The sequence below is a fragment of the Platalea leucorodia genome (genome assembly GCF_965183815.1).
Source record: "Platalea leucorodia genome assembly, chromosome: 4".
In the NCBI taxonomy this organism is placed as follows: domain Eukaryota; kingdom Metazoa; phylum Chordata; class Aves; order Pelecaniformes; family Threskiornithidae; genus Platalea; species Platalea leucorodia.
Window position 1 is genome coordinate 59,094,794 of NC_138826.1, and position 26,246 is coordinate 59,121,039.

At 43.9% G+C, this 26,246-nt stretch overlaps 1 protein-coding gene across 2 annotated transcripts; it reads right to left on the reverse strand.

The window, feature by feature from the left end:
* Nucleotides 1-25,455, reverse strand: IL17RA (interleukin 17 receptor A). 2 transcript variants are annotated; one of them, XM_082310088.1, is made up of 13 exons: nt 25,289-25,455; nt 15,852-15,876; nt 13,006-13,152; nt 11,674-11,798; nt 10,473-10,599; nt 8,442-8,489; nt 8,192-8,349; nt 6,898-6,975; nt 6,384-6,459; nt 6,285-6,299; nt 4,651-4,752; nt 3,542-3,583; nt 1-2,923 (listed from the first exon to the last, which is right to left on the reverse strand). In XM_082310088.1, exons 1-13 carry the CDS (start codon nt 25,427-25,429, stop codon nt 1,416-1,418), a joined length of 2,592 nt encoding a protein of 863 aa, XP_082166214.1. In that variant the 5' UTR covers nt 25,430-25,455; the 3' UTR covers nt 1-1,415. The 2 variants fall into 2 exon arrangements, with proteins under 2 accessions (XP_082166214.1, XP_082166213.1); XM_082310087.1 differs by having other exon boundaries at nt 1-2,926.
* Nucleotides 25,456-26,246: the final 791 nt, after the last annotated feature.

The following is a 26,246-nucleotide window of genomic DNA, read 5'->3' on the forward strand; positions in this document are numbered from 1 at the left end:
TATCTTCTGAGATACCAGATTTTTAAAAAGTTGAAGTAAAATTCTCTTAAGGATTTTTTTGACAAGTAAACTTAGAAGGACAGGAAGATGACAAGCTTATCTGAACACAAAGGAGAGAGGCCTGGATGTATTTACATCTCACAAGCCGTTATCCAGCAGGCCGGACTGCAGAAGCCGTGATAAATAGGGTAAACGCCAGCCTCGACTATTCCGCTACCCAGTCAGTGCTACGTGGGCCAACGTGCAATCGCTCGCAGGGAACAATTTTTTTCCTAGTGCATCATCCCAATCTTTTAAAAACACTGGAATTGATACAGTTACCATCACTGTTCCCAGAAGATGAACCCCTTAGTCTATTAAGTATTTCACAATGGTTCGCCTGAATTACCTCTGCTTGATTTTATACCCCCATAAGTAAATCTTACACTCCTTTTAGCTCAGCCTCCCCAACTCAGTTATAATCTCCACTCTAAAACAGCATCTGCTGAAGCTACACTTTTTCCCCCCTCCAAAACAGTCTTTCATTTCCATAATTGCGTGTCACTACCCACATCTTCAGTTCAAGTCTTTCTGGCGCTAAGATGTCCAAAAGCAAACAGCCATGCGTTATAGAATACACCAGACTCCCCTGATTCAGTAATTCTGTATTCAGTCCCAGATTCTTCTTATAATTGTATAATAAGCCTGAATCCCATTTTTTGATCTATTAGCCCCTTTTCCCCCTTCCTCCTATGGCTGATTTTCAAGCACATCCCTTCCAGCAGGGAGGGTTATGGAGATTCCTAATTAAAAGTTTATCCCACTGACTGCTGAGTTACTCCATTTCTGAATGGCCATGGAAATGCAGTTGCAAATGAATGAATGAGTGGCAAAAGAAAAAAAATCTCCAGATACACATATCAACCAGGCAGAGAGAGCCCTAACCTAGCTGAAGTTTAAGGCACACATCTTTAACACAGTATTTACAGCAAAATATTTAAAATGTGTATTAAAACAGCAACGCAAATTTTGCCATATTATCTAAATCTGTTTTCCAAACCCTGGCCGTGACTTTTATCCAGTGCAATAGAACCAGTACAGCTGGAGGGCATTTTGAAGGCACAAGTGGATGAGCTACAATAATTTTTCTGCCATCCATCCGTCAGGACTCAATGTAATGCATTTCCCCAAGGAACAGAACTACTGCCTGTTCTTTCACAGGGGTGGCTAATATTTCTTGCTTCTCTCCGCAGAGACTGGAAGCAACGTTACCAGTCTGCTGGGCAATCCTGTCTCCTAGCAGCAGACAGGAAGGTCCCACCAGTAAGTCATTCACAATACAAGGACAAGGATGGTGTTGGAAATGCAGTTTCAGCACTGTGCACGGTACCACCTTCCATCCCTGTATTTCAAATGGAGCAGGTCCCAGATAGCGCCTAACAGTCCTCCAAAGATTGGCCAATGTCCATCACCTCAGCTGGATACCCCCAGTCAGAGCTCCGTTGAATGTCCTGGAAAAACAGCTGCTGCTGGAGGCTCTTTAGACTGTTCAAGACCTCTGGAGAGAGCTCATGGAAGACCACCTGTTTTTCCTGATCCTCCTCCTCTTCTTCCTCCTCCTCCTCCACAAGGTCATCAGGAGGCAGAGGAGAACACCTAGAGATGTAGCCCTGGTCTGACTGCACTGACTGTCTTTGGTCTTTGCATTGGTCATCAAAAACCAACTGGTGTTGCTGGTTAGCCTCCTCTTGGCAGAGAGATGGCTCTGAAGGAATGACACTCTGCTGATAAAGAGAGTACATGAGTCCATTCAGATGGTGTCTCAGTTCACCTGAGAGGTTTGCAGGACTCTGGTCATCTATTGCTGAAGCTTCAGAGTCATCGTGGATGATGATGCTATTCCTCCTTGGAAAGCTTGTCTCTAAAAGAGGAACTCCTTCCATACAGTCCTCATTGCTCAGCACATGATGACCAAGTATATTTCTATCTTCCATGGAAGGGACTGGCTCCACTACCTGAACCAGAGCAGTCTCATCCATAGGAAGGACCATAGTCTGAGAAGTCGGATCCCCAGACAGATTAAGCTGAGGCTGCAGTTTAGAGCCTCTGCTTTCACCTTCATGCATGTGGAGGTTGATGACATAACAGCAGCTAGGGTCAGGCTCCCGTAGGTGCAGCTGGTGTTTCACAATTCCACCCGGTTCACTTAGCAATGGATCCACCTGGCTCTCTCTGTTTAGAGACTGCAACTCTTCATCATTATCCAAGCAGATGGTTTCACTCTCAAACCAGTCTGGGTGCTCCGCCTGCCAGTTCTTGAACTTTTGTACTGCCTCTTTCAACTTCCTTCCACTAGGGGTATCGATGTAATTTTCAGCTGTGATTTCCTGGATTCGATGGATGCGACCAGGTTCAAACTTCTCCAAATCCTGAATCCGAAAATAAATATCCTCAAACTTGTCCATCAGTTGGTACCTGGATGTGACGTTGAACAGATCAGGTATGTCTTTCTCACTACTTATCCCCTCAAAATAGCAGACTATATACATTCCAAAACAGGCTGGCTTCTTGAAATCTGGCAGGATCAAATTCAAGGCTGGGGTGAACAGGTCTCCCATTGGCTTTTGCTGATCTTGCTTGAGACATACAGGCTCACTCCCAAGCATGGCCTGCCATTTGGCCTGGGTGCCCCGTGAACATAAGATGATGATCTTTGAAGATAGGTCTTCCATTTCCTTCTTCTGTCGAGTAAGCCAGGGTAATGGCCCTAACTCTGAGATCTGATGATCTTCTAGCAGATCTAAGGCTACAGCAGTGCCACAGACCGTCATCAGAAACTCGGCAAACTTCAGCACCACATCCACGTACAGCAGGTGATCAGCAGAGTACACAATCCAAACCTTTCGGGGCTTCAAGGGTGGCAGAGGAACGTCGATATATGGTGCTGCTGAAAGACAGAAAAATATTCATCCCAGCCACATTCCCAAAAGTGTAATAGTACAATAGTACAAGCCGGCAGCAATCAACATAGGAGAACATTAACAAAAGGTTCTAACAACTACCAGTTTTGAAGCTATTTTGGCTTCATTGTAGAAATTTAATATGAAAGTCCAGACAGTGGAGCTGTGATTTATAATAATGCCTGGATGGTTCATGGAATTTCACCACACAAGTAATACACCAGCTTCAAGAGGCTTGCAAATGTAGCTATATTCTCTGCTGGAGAGCTGAGTGCATCCACCCCAAAACAATCTCCTATTGCTATGGCTTAGATGATTAGCAAAGGTTCTTTTGCCAGTACAGCCTCAGCTGGGTCAAAAGCCTCACCACTTCACAAAGCAATTATCTCCCATCTGCCAAATACAGCATTTCAACTTCCATGTTCTCTGTCCGAGGCTATTGCATATTACAAAGTTTCTTTTAGCTGAACAGGAAGGCTACATTTTGGTTTTGAGAAGCACCTATAGAGTAGCAGAGCCTACAAGAGCCCCTTCTGGACAACTGCGTGAGACTTTCAGAATGCGTTAAATGTGCTTGATAAAACACAGGCAGGACATCTTACCAGTCTGCAGATCATTGTGGTTGCATTTCCCTCGCCAATGTCCTGGAAGAGAGAGAAAGTCACTGTCAGTTCTGAAAACACAAGATAAGATTAAACTCTTAAAATGAGAACACCTTCCAAAGATTAGGTTAAAAAAAAAAATCTTTACCTGTGCAGGGATAAAACCATGAAGGAGAAGCCTAGTAAAAACATATACTAAATGAATACTCTTCTACAGCCAATTTTGCTATGTACTTTGCTACATTTTTCCTTTGAGAGGAGAAGGAATGCACTCAAAACCAATTTTCTCCATCTTCCCCAGATCTGGCCAGCCTCAAGAAGTACAGAACCCTCAATTGTTCTGCTACCTCTCCTTAAGGAGAAGCGGCTTTTTAAAGATAGCTTTTTCTTAAGAGGCTTCTCTGGAGATGCAACTAAAATGTCCCTAGCTACATCTTATCTATAAGTTTGATGTTAAGAAATTTTCCAAAAGATTTCAAATTACTCCTCTCAGGTAAAAAAAAGACCCAGTGAGTTGCAATTTCACTGTGATAACTGCCTCATGGTTGCAGCACAAAAGACTAGGAATTAGTCCTTAAGTACCCAATTTTCCAACCTGCTCAATGTCAACCTCTGCATCCTGTTTTTCTTCTTCCTTCGTAATTGAAAAACATTATTTAAGCTCAAAATAGTATGAAAATGAATTTTGTAGACACTTTGGGGGACAGGGGAAAGACTACAGTCTGGACAAATAGGAAGCTTCTGTCCTGCAAAAAACTCTTATGCAATGCAGGAGAAAAATAAATGGAAGAGATATCTGTAGCAATTTGCAGGAAACAAAGGGTTGAACTATGAAGTTCCTTTTTTCCCCTCGTGACCTCTGAACTGCTATGAAAATAGAGTAGCAGACAGCATAACCCATGGAAGGCTTTACTTAACTAGGTGGATGGTATTAGGATGTTACAAGTCCTGTGATGTAAAACAGAAGAAGGTGTTTACATAGGCATTATCTCAGTGGCAAGACATCAGAACAGCAAGGAAGAAAACAGCAACAGGAATAGGTACAGAAGTAGGAAAAAATATAGTATTATTATATTGACTCTTTTCTTCCTAGCTGGTATGAGTCTTACCTGCTCGTTTTTTGGTGATACAAATCACACCTGCTATGACTGATCCCACCAGTAACACACAGATCCCAGTGATACACCAGTAGAGCCATATGATCATATCACCTGCAGTACAAAAATAGTGCTCAGACATTGCTTTACACAAGTAGTTCCACCAAAGAACAGAAGTTTCTTGAGCAGCAGGGGCCAAGGGAGAAGGACCCTGGCTCTGCCCAAAACCACGGGTAGTTCAGCACTTCCCCCTTACAACATACCGCAGTCACTTCTCAAAATTAATTCCTGCTTTCACGATGATGCTCTACACCATAAACTTGCCCCACAAAGAACCCTAGGTGCAGCACGTTAAAGGAGCAGCAGCTGCCTGAGCATTCACACACCATTCAGGGAGTCGCACACACACCACCCGAGACTTTAACTGCTAGGACCCACGTCCCTTCGCAGCGGGCAGCTCCAGTGAGCTGATGGGCGCCCCTTTTCAACTCCTCACTCACACACACACTCACCCTCGGGCGCTTTCTCTCCCCTCAGGCTCAACCCTAGGTTTCCCTGAAGCAGAGTCTCTGACACGACCTATATCAGGCAAATTTTTTGAGTGGTATGGTAGTGAAGAGTAGCTTGAGCTGGATGCCTCCGGGGGGAACCCCAAACAGAGAGATCCCTGGGCAATTATACCCTTACAGTCTAGAGTTCCCCTCCCCTCACACAGCGGTTTGGTCCAATAGTAATATTTGGGCCTGGGGTCTTCTTGTTCCTTATTGAATCCTTCCTTTGCCTCCAGGCAGGACGTTTCCTATCTTGAATAGCTGCAGCTTCTGCTGATGGTTTCGGCTACCTTATCTTCCCAGTTTGCACTGGTTTCAGAGCCTTCCTTCATGTAGCTAAGCAAGAGTTCAGCATACAGTCAGTGTATCTAGGTGTGAGTTCACAGCTTGCGGTCTAAGGTTCCAACAGGCCTTGCTGCTAATGCTATGTATTGGATTCTGTTTGAGCTAGAAAGTGACTTCTACAACAAGCACATCGAAAACACAGATCAATAACCTTCCCCTGAACAGCAATGTTTATCCAGCTTTGACACGCATACCACCCATGTCCTGCCCGTTCATGTAATCCATCTTAAAAAAAGAAAAAAATCACAGTTTTGGGTGATGTGCTTTTTCAATCTACAGGTGCTTTTTTTCTTCTTAAATCTTGGTCAAACTAACTCCTTACAGGTGTTGTTGCAGCCAAAAAAAGATGTCAAATCATTATGCACATGATTTATCTTGACATTCATAAAAATGAATATATGCAAGCTATTCTCTCCAAAAGCTGCTTTATATTATGCAAATTTTTTAACACTGAGCAAAGTGACAGAAAGTATTTTATATTAAGACTCCTCTTGTCAAAACTGTTTCTCAAAGAATTTTATGCGAGTGAAGTGTCTCTAAAAAACTTGCTCTTTAAGGTTCACACTGCATACAAATACTTGCCTTGTATAATCATGGTGAAGTAACTCTTAACACAATTCACTCTGAATTCAGTGTTACAAGGGGACATTTCCTGCCCATTGGGTCATTCCCAGGGAGGATCATTTGTTACTCTATATGACAGGAAAAGAGCAGCAAGAAAAGTTTCAGGGTATTGGAAGAACTTCTTACCTGATGGGTCTGTACCTGCAAAAGACAAGAGTTACATTAAAAATTCAGCTCTCATCTGTAAGACAATGGCAATCTAGTTTACAGAAAAGCAGTTCTCACTTTGAGCTGGTGAACATGGGATGAAAGCAGAGTGTCTCGGACAGTCTGTGCCACAGTTTGCAAAGAACGGCTGAATCTGCAGTTGAAAGAAATTCAGAAAACAGAAGCTATTCTTAAAAGCAGTTCTGTTCCCCACTTTACTTTCCCCCTGCCTCTACATTCCCTGTATCTTAGCACAGGGACACAGAATTCCCATTTCCCTTCAGAAAACAAGATTAATCAAGAATTCTTACACTATACATTAAGAAGGCAATGAGCTCCTGGGGTTGCATACTTGCCATTCCCACTCCATAGTCTCTGACTTGGCAACCCTATACTAAGGAAAAAACACTGTCTACAGAGAACACCTATATAAAAAAAACGTTCTTTCAGCCATCATCATCATTTCCCTGTTACAAGTAATTAGGCATAAGGCAATCTCGGAACAAAACACTGTGTAAAAAGCATAACATTCCTAAACTGCTCATTGTGGTGTTGGTGAAGGAAGGACACAGGGACAACAGTGAGATCCTACCTGTATTCTGTAGGTGCAGCAAGCTCTTATGTTCTTCTCCATTTTGATTGTGACATTCACTTGCTGTTGCAGTCCACCCTGCAGAATCAGATGCAAGTTATAAGGGAAGGAAGAAAGAAAATGGAATGAAAGCAGGAAAAAAGAAAAGGAGTTGACGTGACACTATGGAGTGGTCCAAAGAAGCAGAAATTTCTTTTTTTTTTTGGAACAAGAAGCCTACAGAACAAAACGGATAAATGGTCTGGCCACCATCACTGCACGTGTCCTGTGTGACAGACATGGTAATAGAACAAAGACAGCAGGCGAAGGTTGCACAGGTAACAGGAAACAATTAAGCATTTACATTGTAAAACTTCAAATGTGTTAACTTAAACTTAGTTTCTTAGCAATATAAATGTCTTCAGTTATTTAATGTGTAAACATTAACAAGCTTCCTCGTTTAATTAAAAAAGCTGTCAACACTGCTGCTTCTGACACCAGAACAGACAAATAAGTTGTCCTTGTTACCTGCTGTATACAATCAATATCATGACAATCTAAATATATTCTTGACAAAGACTAACAGATACATAGTCCAAAATGAGGTATATACCCCTCTGCCAGGGCAATATGCACACAGAGCTGTACCAGCTGTGTCAGCAATAACTTAATACATATTCATGCACACGATACAAAGGGTTTTATATGTGGAAGGAATGGAAAGATTAGGCAAACTGAATGCCAATATATCTGCTCTCCCCCAAGGAAGGGTGGGGACCGGTACCAAATACTCAGCATTTCTCCTCCCTCAGATGCCTGAGGGGGAACATTTCTTATGTCAAAAGACACTCTGGATCTACTCTGAGCTTCTCAAAAACACAGGCTGTAAGACCTACAGGAGTTGATTCTCAGTTTGATTGAAACATCTGTTACAAAACCACTCATTCTTGATCTTGATTTATTCATACTTTGCACCTCAATTTTGGCTGATTTAGTCTTATCCCCCAGGCATTGGCTTGACAAAGGCAATAAAGCCCAGACAGTCAAGCACCAAATTTCCGTTTTCTTTGCAGATCTTTACAGACTGCTCCGTGCATTATAAAACCACTTCTTGCTCTTCTATCCACCAAATTCCTGAAGTAAAGTTCCCCTTTCCAAAGGTAATTAAAAATTTGTGAAAATAATCCCTTGAAAATTGCTGTACAAGTGCATTTGTTGCATCTCCTACATTAGGGCTCCAACTCCTTGCTTAGTAACCATTAAAGAAATGTTTGTCTAAATTACCATAGAGGATATAATTTAGGAAGGTAGTTACCTCAGTGAAATCATGTGTGATCGTTTTACACTTCTTCTCATTCAGGAAACTGTCCACATGAATTTGGTATCGGGCTGACTCCATCCATGGGTTAAAGCTCACAAGCAGAGTTGTATCATCTAGACTTTTACCTTGGATCCTGGGCTCCCACAAGCTGCCTGGAAGTAGTACAGATATTCCCAAGTTTCTCAACTGTCAGAAGTATTCACAGGCACTCATGTCTACGTGACTCAAACAGAAAAAATTTTACCTGTCTTTATACATGGGATGGTTCTTTTCATTAGAGAGTCCTTGCAGTCTGCAAGAAAGACCATCAGTGACTAGTCAGAAACATTGTACTTCCATTTAGGAAAAACACCCATTTTCTTATCAGAAGCCAGACACCTAACTAAGCCCTCCTTGATGAGGAGAGAGCTTTGGGAGAGACCTTTGTTCCAAAGCAGAAGCAACATTCTGCTGCAGAATAGTACTGGTTTCCAACGTATAAACTAGCCCTTCCACTGATTTTATGGTGTTTTTTTTCCAGAACAGAGATAATTAATAAGAAAAGACTGAAAACATACAATACTGTTATAATAGTAATATTTGACAAGTCTCGCTAATGTAAGACTTGTGCAGAGAGGGTCAGAGTGGAATTAAAACTTCATATTGATCTCTGGACCTTGGGAATGCCACAGTGGCAGATTCCTCCAAAAGCATTCTGCCCCAGGAAAACTAGGAGGCTGGAATCTTTCTTGATCACAAAACACTGTTACACATTTATAATTCTCTTTGCTTCATTTAGCAGATTGGCTCTGCTCTTTGGGACTTTCTTCAGAGTCAAATCCAGAGTTACATATTTAACATTTAGCAATGTGGGATTTACAAGTCTCAGCCTAAACTATGTCTCTCCTCCAGGGTTTGGACACAAAGGGAAAGGAACAACTCCCTGCTTAAACAGCTGAAAGAAAACATCACATATCTTAAATTTCCAGCTTTCAAAGTTGGAAAATATATAGCCCCTCTGTAATCCACAGGTAAGCTCTAATCAGCAAAGCTCCCTGCAACTGCTGAGCTTGACACAACGCACTAGGTTTCTGAAGAGCAGTGGAAGATAAAAGCCAGGAAGCTCTCAGCATGACCAGGTATAAGAAAGGATAAGAGGGTTGAAAACCAAGTGCCCCCTCTCCTTTTACAGCTTACGTTGACTGACACACCACATACTTTGCCATTTTATAACTAAATTCATGTTGACAACTATAAGCAAGTTAAGAAGAAAATTATGAACCAGTTTATTGAGTGCCAAATATTTATAAACTACTCAGTGCAGCCAGAGGGCACTGCAGATGCTCAGCATCTTCAGGGAAAACAATAAAAAAAAAGTTCTTTTTAGTTATAGGAAAATTTTCATATACACAAGAAAAGGTCAGGCACTCAGCTCTATCAAGTTTCTTGGTAAATTATGCCTAACTGTGCCTTTGAAATCAAACTTCACCTGTCTAAATTTAATATTAGAAGCCAAATTTTACTCCTTCCAATTTGGAAATTCTGGCCTGTACTTCCAGCTTCCACAAGCAGAGGGGCAACTTTGATAGATTTAAAATTGAGTAAAAGCTGCAGCAATAGCCTGCAAAGAGCGTGAAAGATTACTCTACAGCCCCATTCATGTAGATGAACTATCTTTGTGCCTGCTCCACTGATGAACATTTCAGCAACAAAATCCAGGAGACGTATCTTCAGACAGCCTCTCAGAGGAGCACCTATACTAGTTTTCAGATTTAATTACGAATTTCTTTTTAACCATAGCTGTAGCAGAATTCTTGACAAGCTACAAATGCCATTTCTCAGAAATCAAAAGGCCCAAGTCCAAGGTTTTGTCCAGCCTCCTAGTGAGCACATAAAATTTCTGTAGCAGTATCTTCCATGTAGGAACTACAGGCAACCAGAATCAAAGGGTCCGGCCTTCACAGAATAGTCCCTCCACATGCACTTTATTCCAAGCAGAGATTTGACAAACTTCTGCACACAGGATGCCAGAAATAGGGATGGTGACTTGTAGCACATGCAGTTTGGATATATACCACAGGGGTACTGTAGATAACGCTAGGACCATGGACTTTCTAAACAGCAATATTCAGAAAGGACAACAGGTTTTTATAATACTGTCACCCTACTGCCAAACTTGCTCACATTTTATGGGTCTGGTCTGGAAAACAAACAAACCAACCACCCACCCACCCACAGGTCCACAAACCATCAAAGTGCTAAGCTCAAGGCCTAGGCAAACTAGAGCATCTCTTACCAGGTATTCTGAGAGACATGGACTTGTAATTGTAGTCTCCATCTACGCTCACTTTGGGCAGGTGGTAGACAGTCACCTGGTAAGTCTGGCCAGGTTCCACTTCAAAACGGTCAAAAGTGAAATTCCACTGAAAACAAAACACATTCACAAGGACTTAAAATGAAAATGATGTCCTATAAGGCACTGAAATTAACAGCTGACTTGGTCCTGTTCCACTGTGTTCCCTCACCCCATATAACCCTTTTTCTGAAACTTGACTATAAAAAAAAAAGTGGAACTCAGGTGTATTAAATATACCAGTCCCTTGGTCTATCTCAAATTCTTCTGTTTGGAATGAGAAAAGTACAGTTATTTCTTGGGATCTCTGAACTGATACAAACAGTCTCATGCCAAACAACTGTGTGGAGTTTCCACTTAATTACATTCCGAACTGAAAGGAAATGAAGCTAAAATATGCAGTTTTGAGACTGAAATTCTAGTCTAGTATGAATCTTGCAGTGTTGTGCAAGTGCTAAGCATTTAGAACTGCCCTTATACATATATAGTTCTGTACCTGGCCATTCCATAAATATTTTCTTAAATCTATACTGTTCTCCACATATCAGCAATGCTGTGCAAATTCTGGGAGAGGCACTGGCTTCATATGGTAAGCCAACTATGGCCCAATTCTGTGTGATAACAAACAAACTCCAGATTCCTGTTGTTCGTAAAGGGAGTTGTGGATGCTCAGCATTTTTCTGACAAGTTTCCTAGACCGAGTGTAAGCTGAAGAACCACCCCCAAAGGTTGGTGCTTTCCTCCACAGCAAGACAGTACAAGAAAGAAGTGGAAGTAAAAGGAAGGGTTGAGTTAAAAAGAAGGCTATGTCACAGCTGTCAAGCAGAATGCAAAAACTCCTACAATTATTTGCTTTAAGCAACATCCAGTATGATAACACGTGCTAGGCACGGCGAACAACAATTCTTAAAACCTGAAGGATGGGAAGAGTGAAAGAGAAGCCAAGACAAACAAGCAGCTTGTACACAGTTACACACAAGTGTAAAACAAACTGGAAATGACAGCAGGTCTCAAGCCCAATACCTTGTTTCATCAACTCTTCTAACCAGTCTGTACTTTTTAATCGATAACCTTGCTGTATGACAGTGAAAGCAGAAACAAACCCATGGACTAGAAAGAGTAGTTTAGAGCCCTTTGCACTCACCCGGCCTCCATCCGGACGGACCTGAAGCGGCAAGCTGTTCTGAAAGTCAAACTGGGCACAGATCTGTTGATTGCTGTTCACTTGCATCACAGCCAGCTCTGCCCCTCGGAGACACCGGATGCTAGCTGCAGGCACAGGGACAGAGAGATGCCTTTTCCCATCATCTGCACGGGTAGAGGTTGCAGCCTCCACAGAGATTACCACTGTGCCTAGCCTTGTCACAGCGTTACTCCTTTGAAGTGCTGGGGACCCCAACACAAAGACAACTGGCTATGAAAAAGTGAGTGTGCAGGGTTGACTAACAGCACTTTCAGCTTAAAGGTTGTCCTGCACGGCCAGAGCTCCATCTGTGCAAATGAAGGGGCAGAATAGAAGGCAACTTCATTCTTCCAGACACCCTGGCAGTTCCACAGGTTCAGTGTTGTGTTTAGCTCTGCTTCTCAAGGCTGCTTCGTGCACTTTGGGCACCGGAGCAAATACACTTTTATTTTGGTATTGACAATCCCAATGAGAAAGTTTATAACCATAGCCACACAAAATGACTGGGTTACCCGAGTCACACCTGCTTCTACACTACTGTAGCTACACTGAGATAACAACTCTATACAGCCCTCAGACACAGGCCCTGCAGAAGGAAGAAATGAACATATTTAATTCTGTCTTGAATCAGTGCAAAACCATAGACAAGAGCATGCAAGGGAAACACTGTATACAAACAAACAAAAAATAATCAAATATAATTTGGAGAGGCAGAAAACATGACTTACTAGCACTCATTTAGGCTCTAACAATGAGACAATTATTCCTTTATCAAGACACATCTGCATATATGAAACCTAAGTTACAAGGACTAGATTACTCAAAATGGGAGGAACTTGCACTGGGTTAACAGTGTATAAGTTGTTTGGGCTCTTTCAAATTAATTCTCATTTGTTCAGTTCACAGATGTAATTCCCCTGTGTGAGACTGCTGTAGTCATTACTATGCCTTGAAAAGTGCGACCCTCCTTTCTCCCCTCGCTGCCATGGTAAAGGTGTGAGTCACTTGATTCCATTTTTATCTGCTTTTCCAATTTTAAATATCATTATCCCATGCTAGTGGAAACATTTTAAGTTCTTGAATACCCAGGACACACAAAACCCCAATTCGGTCACCAAGAGAAAGCAAAATCATCCCCCAAAACAAAATGAAGCAGCCAAACCCCCAGATTTCAAACCTCTGCTATCATGATTAGATCAGTAAAAGACTTCAAGTCATAGTTCTCCTCCCTATCCTTACTAGATGACACCTAATTCCTTTGCTCCACATTCACATTAAACAACCGCCGCTTACCATCAGTGGCTACTTTCCATTCTATCCGAAGCACAGGGAGCAGGCTTCCATCCATCTGACGGAAAACATCAGAGGAGACATGAAGACTGCTTGGAGCAGAAGGAGTCCACTTGGGAACCTGCAGCCAGCTCACCTCCATGCAGGTACCTGTCCAGCAAATGCAAGCCACCGTTTAGAGGGAGGCCGAGGAAACTCTCCTTAATTGCAATTATGTTCTGCCCTTTGGGTTAGGGTGATTCAGAAGGCAAAACTGGGTGACAGACTGCTTCACAGTTCAAAAAGGCAGTTTTCAGCATGCAAGGACTTTATAAACTGCCTGTAATATTCTGAACTCTCTCATTCTAGTAAATTACACTTCCTCTTTTCCTTAAAATCCATTAGTAATTATCACAATCAATGTAGTCAGGTTAAACAGGTCAAGTAAGTTTACTCATATCTCCTGCAGCAAGTCCACACCTTGCTGCTGAAACAGACCTATGTTAGAAGACTAGTACTAATTTCCAGCCTTCCAATGATAAGACGACTATCAGATACCCAGTGAAATTGTTCCAACAGTTAATTACTTTCTGTTTAAAAACTGCCTTACTTCTCATTTGAATATACATCTGAATTTAACTTCCAACAACTGCTTGTTATGCCTTTCCTAAACTAATGAACTCTCTGGACAGAAAAATAATTTATGCTAGTCAATACAGTGTTAGGGAAAACTGGTCCCGTAATCTCATCAGAAAATGAAATCAGGTATGACAGGCATTAGACAGACATGATCTACTTAGACTTTTGTAAGACATTTGACTTATCAGTGCATATTAAAAATAGCTCTGCTGAATATCAGTGAAGCACAAACACAGGAAGAACTAGGCTGACAAATCAAGGAGGAGTTGCAAGTGGGAAATCATTACTGTTTGAATGTTTTAAATAGCTCTGTGGGGGTGAGTGTAGGCCCAATGATATGCATATTTAAAAAAAGATCAACAATCTAGAAGTAAATATAAAATAACTGATGACAGAGCGTATGACAACTTGAGGGGAGGGGAAGGCAGAACCGTCAATAAAAACAAATCTGAGTCACTTTGTATACTGGACCCATTCAGACAAAACACTTCTTGACACACTGTAATATACATCTGAGCACATGTAGCACAGGCCATATTTACCTAATGAGAATTTATAATGGTATTTATTTATAACAGCACTGCTGAAAAACTAGCAGAAAAACTACAGAACATGGGCTGTGTCATGCAATCTGTGAATCATATGAACAGGCTAGTGTGATCACTGAATATATCAAAAAAAGAAGAAAAAAGGTAAAACGGTTATACAGGCTTCAGAGAGATTGGTATGATTTTCTTTAGCTATTTGTTGCATCCACACTCAACCACTGTAATACTGAAAAAAGAACAACGAAGAGAATAAATTTGTAGGTTGAAATCCTCAAAAGCAAAACGTTTTGCTACCAGTTTCAGCTGATAGAAATTCATGTTGCTAATGAAAGGTTGCTCTCTTGGCTACGTTTTCCGCTTATTCCCTTGCATGAGTTCAAACAATCACGTGGCTGTGTGATGATCTGGTTTGTAAAAATGACCCAAACAAAGATTTCCCCCTTTCCTTGATGGGGAAGGTGATGAAGCTACTCCATCAGGGGCACTATCCCTTCTTGGTTCATCCCAGCATCGTTTTAGGCTTAGGAAGTAATTAGACAATCCTCAAATGCTCATGCTACCAATAAATATCTATAGAAAACCTGATAAGATTAAAGTACCTTTCAGAAAAGAGTATTCTAAGCACTAAAAAAAAAAATCTTCCCCCTAGAGCAGAAAAACATAACAAGAACCCTAAGGCAGAATTTAAACCAAATATTCAAATAAGGCAGCATTTTAATGGTGGAGCTGCAGTTTGGCTTAGCCGTGTTTTCAAGCTGTATTCCAATGGCTGTCTGCCAGTGGGAAATATGATCCAATCTGATCCCACCCAATCCCTCTCCTGCCAAAAAAGTTTAAAATCTGGTTATTTTCAGCCTAGTCATCTCCCTGATCTGGCACGTCAAGCATGGCTGCAAAAATACGTGTGCCAGTACGATACAGGGTTGGACACCGAGGCAGAAATGAGCCTGCTTAAAACGACGACTGCAAAGAAAAGCCGAGGAGCTCTGCAGTGCTGTCCAGACGGCTCCGTGTACCAAACAGACAAATGCAGAACATTCTCCTTTTTTTAAGAGCACTACCCATTATTATACTAAAGTGTTTCAGATGTGTGCCATTGCTAAGGCTTGACCCCTTACACCTGATATGTCCAACACATTTGTTCAGTGGGACTTACAGCAACTCTAGCTTCCTTTTCCAAATCATAGAATCATTTAGGTTAGAAAAGACCTTTAAGATCATCGAGTTAATTCCTTGGACTTTATGCCCAATAATTTACATTAATTGCTCTCAGCTGCACCCCTTTATGCCCTTTTTTAAATTCTAGTTCATACATTAATTTTTCATCAAGTACTATCATAGATATAATAGCTTGCAATGAACATTTATTGACAAACTTGTCCGAAAATTCCCATTTCTTTAAAAACTGACCATCCCAGCTTTAAATAGAAATTAAACAAGTTGTGTTCCACCCACCCCCACCGCCAAACTCTATCCCGAAAAAGACAACTTCCGATTCCTCTTTTCGCTGGAGATGATTATGGATCAAAGCAAAAACTCCCAAAGCAAGGCATGATAGCAGTGCTTCACTTTACATCGCTCAGATTCTAGTGGGAAGAACTTGCTGTATGAACCCAGTTAGGAAAAAAAAAAAAAAAGCATGATTCGATGAGAAAACCGCAGTGAAGAAAAAAAATTACTTACTATTTCTTACGAGGCAGTTTAAATCCTGTGGGGGGGAAAGAAACAAGAATATTAGTCTCAGAATAGAAACTGGATTGACAGTAATTTGCTTCTGCTTGGTGGCAGGAGAAGGGCAAGAAGAAAACAATTCAGTGAATAGTGACGCATACAAACTGGAAGAATTAACCATCAAGAAACATTGCACAAAGTTGTTAATCAGAAAACCAAAGGACGCAGGGCATGAAACCTGTGCACACCCGAATTGCATATGTGACAGTAGTATTGCAATAATGGAAAGAAATTGGAGAGGCAAAAATGCAAGATGATGATAGTAAAAACCTTCCAAAATCCAGAACTGTGAAAATAGAAACCAGTGTGACATGAAAGACTGCTTGAAGTAGATGGGTATGGTTTTTAAACACCATTGCTTTAAGTTGCTGCTACCCAGCACTGATCTTGCTGGTAACGTTTGCGAGGTCTAAGCCCATCTGACTGCAAGCATGAGCTCTCTGCAGCTAGGCTTGCCACTGAAGTACTGGGTTACGTACTGCCTATTGCAGGGCATCCCCTTCATCTTATGTTTAGGTTCAAAACCACTATGTAATAACACTCTAAAAACGTAAATTCAATAAATGACTAGTAGCACACAGTGATGAAAGGTCCTGTATTTCCTGAACAGAAAGGCTGCATCAGTTATGGCCGGTCTTTTTCCTGATGCCTCCTAAGAAAAAGGGAAGGGAAAAGACAACATTTAGTAAGCGCCAGGCTTGTAAGTAGGATATGGTGATTTTACTTTCTAGAAATATATTTGAGAGGCAAACCATGAAGAAAAAAAATTAATCAGAATTAGACTGTTTCATATTAAGGATAAAGATGTTCTGAACATAAAGAAGCAACCAGAAGGTAAATGGGCTCTGCCTGGTTTCCCTCAGGTACATTTCATTTACACTGGAAAACCCCATGGTCACCGGGAAAAAGCACGTAAGCTTGCTTGATTAATGTGATGCAAAATCCTAGCGATAAGGAAGTCTGAAGTTTTCACTGACATAGTAAATCAAGCTGAGGGCTAGGTTTCCTCCCACTTGTTTCCTATGCCTTGACATATAAAAGTGGATATTATTGTCACAGTGTTGCCACAATATAATTCATTCCAGTGGAGGAGGCAAGGCAGCAGGGTTTTTAATCTCTCTGCAACTTGTTAAGGTCAACTCCGAGTGTATTTGGGGCTTAGCTTATTAATGCGGCATAGCCAAGGCTATCCAAGGTTGTATTTACATTTTCAGGGACAGATGCTTATAAAAGCCAGCTATGCCTTTTCAGTAGTGAACAGGGCCTCCAGAGCGGCACGGAACAGGGAAGTTTCACAGACGCTAAGCTGGCATTAGACACCATCGCTGCCAGAGATGCAGCCCTAAACCTCCCTTCACTGACACCCCAGCACTGCAGCCTGCCCTGTGCTGGCACAAGCATGCGTGTGACCACACAGGCACCCGGCTACAGCCTGAAACCGACTCAAGGGGAGGAAGGGAGGTCAGTTGTGAACCAGATCTTCTGCCGTGCCGCACCTCTGCTCCTGCTTGTACAGGAGAGGCTGGGAACAGACCACCAGGTCTGGCGGGCACTGCTCTTTCCCAGCTGTGCTGGCTTTCGTCTGCTTGTAACAAGCCAGAACTACATCCTGCCTTTGAAGAAGTCCTAGTGAAAACAAAACATCACATCAACTAATAAGCTTTTTATTATTTGAAGGAAATACAAAGTATAAGCAATTGATTAAATCGGATATCATACCAGCTGTGCTGAGCAACACGTTTCAAACATGAGTAGAGTTCTACTATGAAAAAAAATACTTCCGACATTAACACTCACATTTCAGCTAATATTTGTTTTCCTACAAACCTTGAGTGAAAGCAGGCAGATTTGGCATTAAGCTCCTCATGCTTACATTAAAAAAAAAAAACCAAAACCAACCAACCAACTGAAAATCTCTTCCAGACTTTTGTTACACAAGTCAAAACAATACACAGGTATAAATCCAGTCTTCAGGCACCCTTCACGAGTAATACATCCACGCTCCAATAAGCAGTACTACAAATGTACCCAAGTTACGGTACATTGACAAAGATTCAGTGCAACACCCAGGTTGTGTAATACTGACCAACTTTATTATAGTTTAGGAAATATTTCAATCAGTTCAAAGGAAGGAATCTGCCTAATTGGCCACTCTGACCTTCTAAATATATACAAATCTATATAACAATTTGCCTGAGAACTAAACTTTGGTGAAGAATTGTTTTCCTACCAGACAGCTAGTGACATTGTCTTTTTCAAACTGAAATCATCTTTGCTGCACTAAGTTAGGACTAAGGCAACACCCCAGAGTCAGAACAAATATTCCGATTACTTTGCACTGTTAATCAAAGTTTCTTTTATAAATGAGGAGGGAAGGGAGATAAACAGTGACAGACTTAACCTTTCCTTGCCGTTCTCTCACTCTGTTCTCTTCCTTTCTCCCCCGATCCCCAGATGTTAGCAGCTCACCTGCAGAAGCCACCTGCCTTCTCCCTTATCTTCGTTCTGGATCTTCTTTCAGAGTTTTCAACTCACCATTGGATCCCCAGCCTCACTGCTAGGTTGTGGCATTAACAACTCTGGAAACACCCAAACAGGGTCTGGCTAGATGGGAGTCTTGGGACAAATGGCCCCAAAAGCTCTGTAGCAGTGCCTGTGTGGTGCAGAGGAGCTCTAACATAACCAAGAGCAAAATAAATCTATGAACTTAATGTCAACGTGTAACAACATGTAAGAGGTACTTTTCATTACTTTCGTTGTGCTCAAAAGGTCAAACCAGCCACAACTAGGGGAATCAACTCGATCAATTTGAATATAAATACAATTTAGTCTGAACTGTACTTTAACTCTTATACTGCACCTAATTATTGCAGGCAAATGTACTGACAAATCCTCCATTGAGTATTTAGATCCTGTTGGACTTAAGGTGGTTACAAGCATAGTTATAGAAATGTTATTGCAACTTTGCACCTCCCAAATCAGGTTTCCTTCCCCCCCCCCCCCAGCTCGAAACACTCCCACATAGCATCTGCAACCTAAATCCTTTGATAATGGGAAAAAACCTAGAGAGCAAGCAAGCAAATGCTCATTAAACCAAACCAAAACTAGCTAAACTACAATCACTGAAAAAGAGAAAAATATAAATTGTAACTACCAGTATGGAAAAGCAGATTAAGCTATGAAAAAAAAAAAAAATTACTCCTAACACTTCAAATGCTTAATCAGACTTTCTTAGGTAAATTATTTAGCCTGATAATGCTCCTTGCATAAACAGGTGCAGTGGTTTTGGCTAGGATGGAGTTAGTTTTCTTCACAGCAGCTGGTGTGGTGCTGTGCTTCGGATTTGTGACCAAAACAGTGTTGATAACGCAGGGTTGTTTTAGTTATTACTGAACAGTGCTTACACAGCATCAAGGCCTTTTATGTTCCTTACACTGCTCCCCGCAAGCAGGTAGGCTGAGGGTGCACAAGAATTTGGGAGGACGCAGCCAGGACAGCTGACCCCAACTGACCAAAGGGATACCCCAGACCATATGACCTTGTGCTCGGCAATTAAAGCTGAGGGAAAAAGGAAGGGGGGGGCATTCGGAGAGATGGCGTTTGTCTTCCCAAGTAACCATTACATGCGATGAAGCCCTGCTTTCCTGGGGATGGCTAAACATCTGCCTGCTGATGGAAATCAATTCCTTATTTTGCTTTGCTTGTGCGCACAGCTTTTGCTTTACCTATTAAACTGTCTTTATCTCAATCCACAAGTTTTCTTGCTTTTGCCCTTCCAATTCTCTCCCCATCCCACTGAGGGGTGAGAGTGAGCGGCTGTGTGGGGCTGAGCTGCCAGCTGGGATGAACTCACAACAGGCAACAAAAATAGTTGGCTACTAACCATGTTTTTTGTTCGTAGTTTAATGACTTCTATTAAAACCTATCACTTAATATTCAGTCATTTTGTCCTTGTGCTGTTGCAGTTATCAGTAATTATTGTAAATTGCATAATGATAAAACCCTTATATAAATTATAAGGCATTATTTGCCTGAAGAGCAGCAACATCTGCTTTCATTTGAGTGCTGGTGTTTCTGTTTATCAGCATATAAGACATGGTTAAATGAGGAAGTGCTGCATTTCCCCTCTTTTCTTTTATGATCAATGTGAATATTGAACCAGCACAGCAGATAAATGGATTCTCTCTTCCTCCAGGTCTATTGTCCCAGGTAAAGTGTTCGCAATGATGTTCCCAGCATGAATGAGGCTGTGCCCTTTCTGACAGTCATTAAAAAGCCAAGAGCTTAATCAGGAATCATCAGTCAGTTGATGAGGATTCAGAACTGAAACTTGACAATATATCTCTTACCTTGCAACACTGGGTTTCTACAGGGACAAACAACAATCGTTTTTCTGGTGTGTCACTGTTCCCCAGCCCTACTCAGGATTTTCAAGGGGCTACCTACATATGTTTTTTTCCTGCCCCACACTAGCCTGTTTATCTGCTGTGCCAGTAACATTTTTTTAATGTGCAGCTGACTATGTTGGAGTGTTTTAAGCCGCCACCAGTTAGTCAAGAATTTAGCAGGTTTACCACAAGAGGGGGCAAAAGGATTCTCCCACCACACGGCAGCCTGCACCAGCTCAATTGTTGGTCCACTCCCTTTGCAGTCTCCAAAGCACTACAGGGATGACCTAACAGCCCAAAACGCCCACAAGAACAATTCATCCAGCCAGGAAGTCCTTGCTATTGGCATAAGAAAGTAAAGATAACAGAAGACGACGATAAAGCCACAATGCAGGCAGAGACAGAACAACCCCAAAGGATACCTAGAAAGCAGTCACCAGGAGAACCCTCATCTCCTTTTTGGATACTGCCCAGATGAATTGGTCTGGGCTGCAGCTGAGGGCACACTTTTGTACCAAGAAAGTCTAACTCCAGAGAATGATGTCCAAAAGTCAGGAAGCCATTTGGTTTTGCAGTAAAATAAGTCAACTGCTTCCAGATTTGCACTGGCTACCTTCTCAGCACCGGGGGGAATACCTGCTGGTTCTCCCTTGTAAAGGTCCAACCATCCCAAAACCTTATCTGATGCATTGGCTCGCTCAGAGTGCATTAACAAGCTGTGGTCAGCAGAAGTTCTTAACCTAGTTTCCCTACTTGAGCAAGCACAAATTTAGATGATACAATAGAAATAAAATCACAGCGCTGATTGTTTCTGCTCACCCACATAAAGCTAGAAGCACGTTAGAAGCGTTGATGGAATTGAGATGTGTGTAAGTCCGCACACAACAGACAAGCGGAGAAATGGGAGGAGAAGAAACAAAAACGAAGAGCTCTACAGAAAAACTGAAAATGGAGCCCCACAGCCAGGCAACACGCTCTGCCTGTTATTATAAAAGAGGCTTAAACTGAGATGCTCTCTTCTCATCAGCTTCCCATTGCCTTGCAGGCCCAACACGCAAAGCTACAGACATGGGAGGCATAAATATGAGAAGAACACGATTGTGAGGTGATGCCTGAAACTATTATCAGCAGAAAATGACGGGCACAGTCACCTCTTCATGTTTACTTGCTATGTTTTCAAAGAAAGCTAAGCAACTATTTCTTTCACCCTTTTTTCCAAGATTTTTCTTGCTTTTGACATCAAAAAAGAACAGACCATATGCTGTGGAGAATCGTACGAATCTGAAAAAAGTGGGAAACTGATTAACAGCACCATGGCATAACAATTCAATTAAATTAATAGGAGGCCAAGATTTCCCAGCAGGATGCTGTGGTAACTAGCAAAAAACTGCTGTGAGCTGGGCAAGCATCCAGTTTTCCTTTAAAGAGCGGCTGCTGAATGGGAAGGACTCTGGCTTCCCAAAATCTCCCTTTCACGTAATGAGCCATTCCACATATCTTCTGGGGCTTGGCCAATTTGAAGTTTACTGCAGTTCCCCTTTCCCGAGTCCTTAGTTAAAAGAAGCAGAGATCAATAGGACATGAACACATTACAGGAATAACTGCCAAAAGATGGTTTGTTTAAGGCTGGTAGGAAACAACTATCTTCTACAAAATTGTTTTTATTTTTTAAGCATTTTTCTCTATAGTTTCTAAGTTTTTCTCTTGCCCTCATATAAGTTCTCAGCAAAATCAAATCCAAACTCAAAAGTTGAAGCTTCTTCACAAAAATCAGTTTTAAAGTTTTCTTTATCATATTTTGGTAGTTTTGATCACTAACCCTTTTTATGCTGAAGTTCGGTGGTTTTCATCACTAATCCTTTTTGTGCCAAGAAGCCCAGAAATATTTTAGCAGTGCTAAGCGTCACCATGGTTTATAGTAACATTCTACACAGCAAAAAGACGACACAGAGGGGAATGAGAGAGGTCGGTCAATATCAACAGCAAAATGAACACATTTGTAAAGGAGGACCAGGAAAAGTCTTCTTCACATGCACCACCATTGCTCATCTTCACAAAGATGTTGCATCGATTGTTCTCCAGAGACTTTTAGTGAATACCCATCAAGCTGGCAAGATGGATTTCAAAGACCAAACTACACACACCTATCCAGCCCCTTAAAGATGGCAGGGTTACAAACACTGCATTCCTCCAGGACACGAGGCATGCTGTACTGTGAAACAGTTACGGCCCAATGACTGAACACAGTGATTAAACACTTGATGGTGAACAACCCAGATGGGTATTTAAGCTGTGGGATGTTTTTCCCCAGTGCATAGAAAAAAAACCCTGAACCCTACCTCCCTGCAGAGGACATATTCAAATAATAGTTACTAGAAGGAACTGGATTTGCAGGTCTACTATTCAGCCTTACATCTAAGCAGGTTTGATGGAGTGGTGGTGAATAAGGCCCATTAAGTGCATTTGTTGGCATTTTAATAAGATGAGCTGTTAACGAGCATTTAGTTTTACTTTCGCAATTTACAGGTGTCTACCGATACTGATATGGCACCTTCCCTCCACCACTCCATCTCCAAAACAGCCTCTGCCACATGAAAGTTTTACTGAAAAAACTGCTGTTGCTCACCCTGACCTACTCTGAAGCTCAGCAGCAGCAGCAGCTCGAGTGTAGTGGGTTAGAAAAAGGAAGTGGGTCTTACCGACCCCGCTCAGCAACGGCTTCCCTTCTGAACCACACCGCAGTCACTCACTGGAAGGGTTACTGAATCATCCTCTGAAAACAGTGCAACCGACAGAAAGGGAAGGGGAAATTGCTTTCAACTATCATAACTTCAGTTGATGGTACTTTTTCCTATATGTGTCAGCAGCTTCACAATTGCTTCTAAAGAGGCTGCTCATTGCCTTAAGCCAACTAACTTTTCTTAAGTCTCTCTGCATTTTAGAAAGCAGCTTACTGAAAGAAAAGGCCAAAGTAGCAGGCTTACACGTTCACTGATCTATGAGCACACCCAGAGTGTGGGGCAATGCGTTTCTGCAGTGAAAGTCGGTGATGTACTGGTGAACCCCTCACCAAGTTACTGTGGTTCACGTTCCCTAAAAAGAGAGGTACAGCCAGGAAGACAAAGTCAGTCAAAGCCCAAGCATCCAAGGACTCACAGAAACTCCATAATGTATCGCTCTCAAGGTCTGTGTGACTAACAGTGTTTGGGATATCCATGGTTATGTTAGATGCCTAAGCAATATTGTAATGCCCTCTTTCCCCTTTGCTAAGATTTTGCATTTTGTAATTCCACAATGTCCAGCCTAAAGTAAAAGTGCAGAAGTGAACTATTTTCTTGGGGTAAATATGAGTGAAGGCAGCAGAGCAGAGGTCAGGTAAAACAGGAGTAAGGATATGGTCAAACATTAGGAAAGCAGGCAGAACAGACAAAGGATACGAAACGTGTACAGGAAAAGATTATGCAAGCTTTCATCCCAAAGGACACATTTTAGTTTATTTATGTCTATAGCTACATCTGACTAGCTGCCTTCTCTAGACTGCTGAGAGTGCATCATGACATCTAAAACTTTCTAGCTTAGAAGACAGCTGCCCATTATGCTGTTTGTGCATGTAGTGCTATTGTTAACAGAAATAAAAAGCAAAACTAGATCTCTTCGTCCTCCTACACCCCCTTTACATGTATCTTAAACAAAAAACAAAACCAAACAAACCAAAACAAAACCAAACCAGAACAAACCCCAAAAATCCCCAGAGAGAGAAAGACCAACTAGGAGTTCATACTTCAGGCTGCTGAAGTTACCTCAGGTTGGTTAGTTCACTTTTTCTATAGACACCACATCTGCATCTCTCAATCTATATCCTCTCTGGCTGGTTTCACACTGAGAAAAGGCAACCAAAATCTGCCTTTTCAAAATTTCAAGTACATATAATGTTTGTTTACCTACTCCTTCAGCAGAGATTCCCTGCTTCCTCCTAAAAAACCCTCAGCTGCAAGGAACAGGTTAAAACATTTAGGACATTAGGCAACCTCAACTATTAGCAAAGACTTACATCCTGCTCAGTAACTTCAGGCAGTTTTCGCAAATCTCAGCCCCAGCTGCAGCCCCTCATGTTAGTGACAGGCATTTCCTGGCAGCCAGGCTAATTCTGCAGTATTTATAATTCTAGTTTAACATTAAATTAATGCAGTTGTGCGCTACGTACAGTTGCTTTGATACATATAGCCCACATCAACCACAACCAACCAACCGCCCCCCCCCCCCCCCCGTACTAAAGCAAGTACCGGGTCTTAACTGAGCAACACAGAGTGACGCAAGGATGAGGTCAGCAGCAGGACCATAACCGCCACCGACCTCGGACGGGCCGAGGGCACCCGCTGCCGGCGGCGAGAGCTCGGCGGGGGGGGGCCCGTCCGCCGCCACCTCGCTGCCGGCCCGGGCAGTTCCCCCCGCTTCCAGGCTCCTCTTCGGACCGGCGCTCGCCGCCAGCTTCGCCCCGCCAGGGAGCGCTGCCCTCCCGCGGCTCTGCCCGCCGGGGCCGCCTGCGGACGCGGGGCCACGGCCGGGACTGCGGTGGCTCCGGGGCCGTTTGCCCCAGCGCCACTTGCCGCTCCCCGCTTGTCAGGGAGCGGAACGGGCCCAGGCCCCGGCCGGGGGCACCGCGCCCCCCGCCCGACAGGCGCTGACGGCCGCAGCCCCGGCGGGGAAGCCGCTCCCGCAGCGCAGCTTCCCGGCCGCCCCCGCCCCGCCGGCTCCTCGCCCCTCTCCCGCCCCGAGCCGCGCGGGGACGGCCGCGCGTGGGACCCCCCGGCACACCGGCGGTTAGCGCCGTTGGCGGCGCGAGAGACGGCAGGAAGCGGGAAACCCCCGCCTCCCGGCCGGGCCGGGCCCGGCCCGCTGCGGAGGCCGCGAGGACGCCGCCGGCCCCGTGCCCTGCCCGGCCCCGCCGCCCGCCTGCCGGCGCCCCCGAGTTCCCGGCTCTCCCGACCCCGCCGCGCTTACCGGCTGGGAGCAGGTGAAGGGCGGCGCGGCGCCCAGCAGCAGCCGCAGGGCTGCGCCGGCGGGCGGGATGGGGGAGACGACGAGAAGGAGAAGGAGAAGCGGCAGGGGCAGGGGAAGCCGCCGCGGCCCCGCGCCCGCCATGGCCCCGCCGCCAGGGCCTCGGGGCTTCCGGGCTCCGACCTGGGCGCGGGGCGGTGCCGGCCCTCACCTGAGGAGGGGCCGTGGCGGCGGCGGGGCGGCGCTGAGGTTGCTGCGGGGCGGGGCGGTCGGTGGGGCGGCGGCCCCGTCCCGGGAGCCCGCCCGCCAGTAACCGCTGGGTCGGGCGGGCGGACTGGGAGGGCGCGGCCGGGCCGGGCCCGACCCGGCGGGCGTTGCACCGCCCCGGCCTGTGCCCGCGACAGGCGGCGGCTTCCCCGGCCTCCCCGCCCTGCTTCGGGTTGCTGTGAGCCCCGAGCGAGTCCTGACGGGAGGCGCGGCCCCGCTGGAGGCAGCTCTGTGGGCAGAGGCCGGGGCCAAGGAGCCAAACCTGGTTTTGCCCGGGGTTTGTCTTGGCGTTCACGAGTAGACGGAGGGGTTCCCGAGGTCTGCGTGCTCATCGTCCCTGCCGCACGCCCCTGGCTTCGCCTAAATACCGTCAGCATTAAACGCCGGCATCAGCAGCGGTCTGCAACCACCCCATAGAAAGCATTGTAGGTGTACGCTGTGTTTTTCCTGTCGCGGGGCTATTCTAAATGCATCCCGTTCACAGGGGGCTGCGCAAACCTTTCGCTCGCTCCTGACGCTCACCGCGTTTCAGCTGTCTCACAGGTTTCGCTCAGGGGTTTCACACCGTTCTTCGCACTGCAGGACACCCGCAGCCAGCTTTCACCCGGTTTTTGCCGTGTTTTTCACCGCATGGTTTTCACACAAAGCTGTAGCCTGGCCCCAGGGAGCTCAGCTGGGTTTCCAGCTCAGCGAG

Coding starts and splice junctions, on each gene's coding strand:
- IL17RA (XM_082310087.1), bottom strand. CDS start 25,429: ATGGCGGGCGCGGGGCCGCGGCGGCTTCCCCTGCCCCTGCCGCTTCTC. Junction 15,877..25,288: donor CCTTCACCTGCTCCCAGCCG/GTAAGCGCGGCG, acceptor TCCCCCCCACAG/GATTTAAACTGCCTCGTAAG. Junction 2,927..3,541: donor CCACAATGATCTGCAGACTG/GTAAGATGTCCT, acceptor TCTGTCTTTCAG/CAGCACCATATATCGACGTT.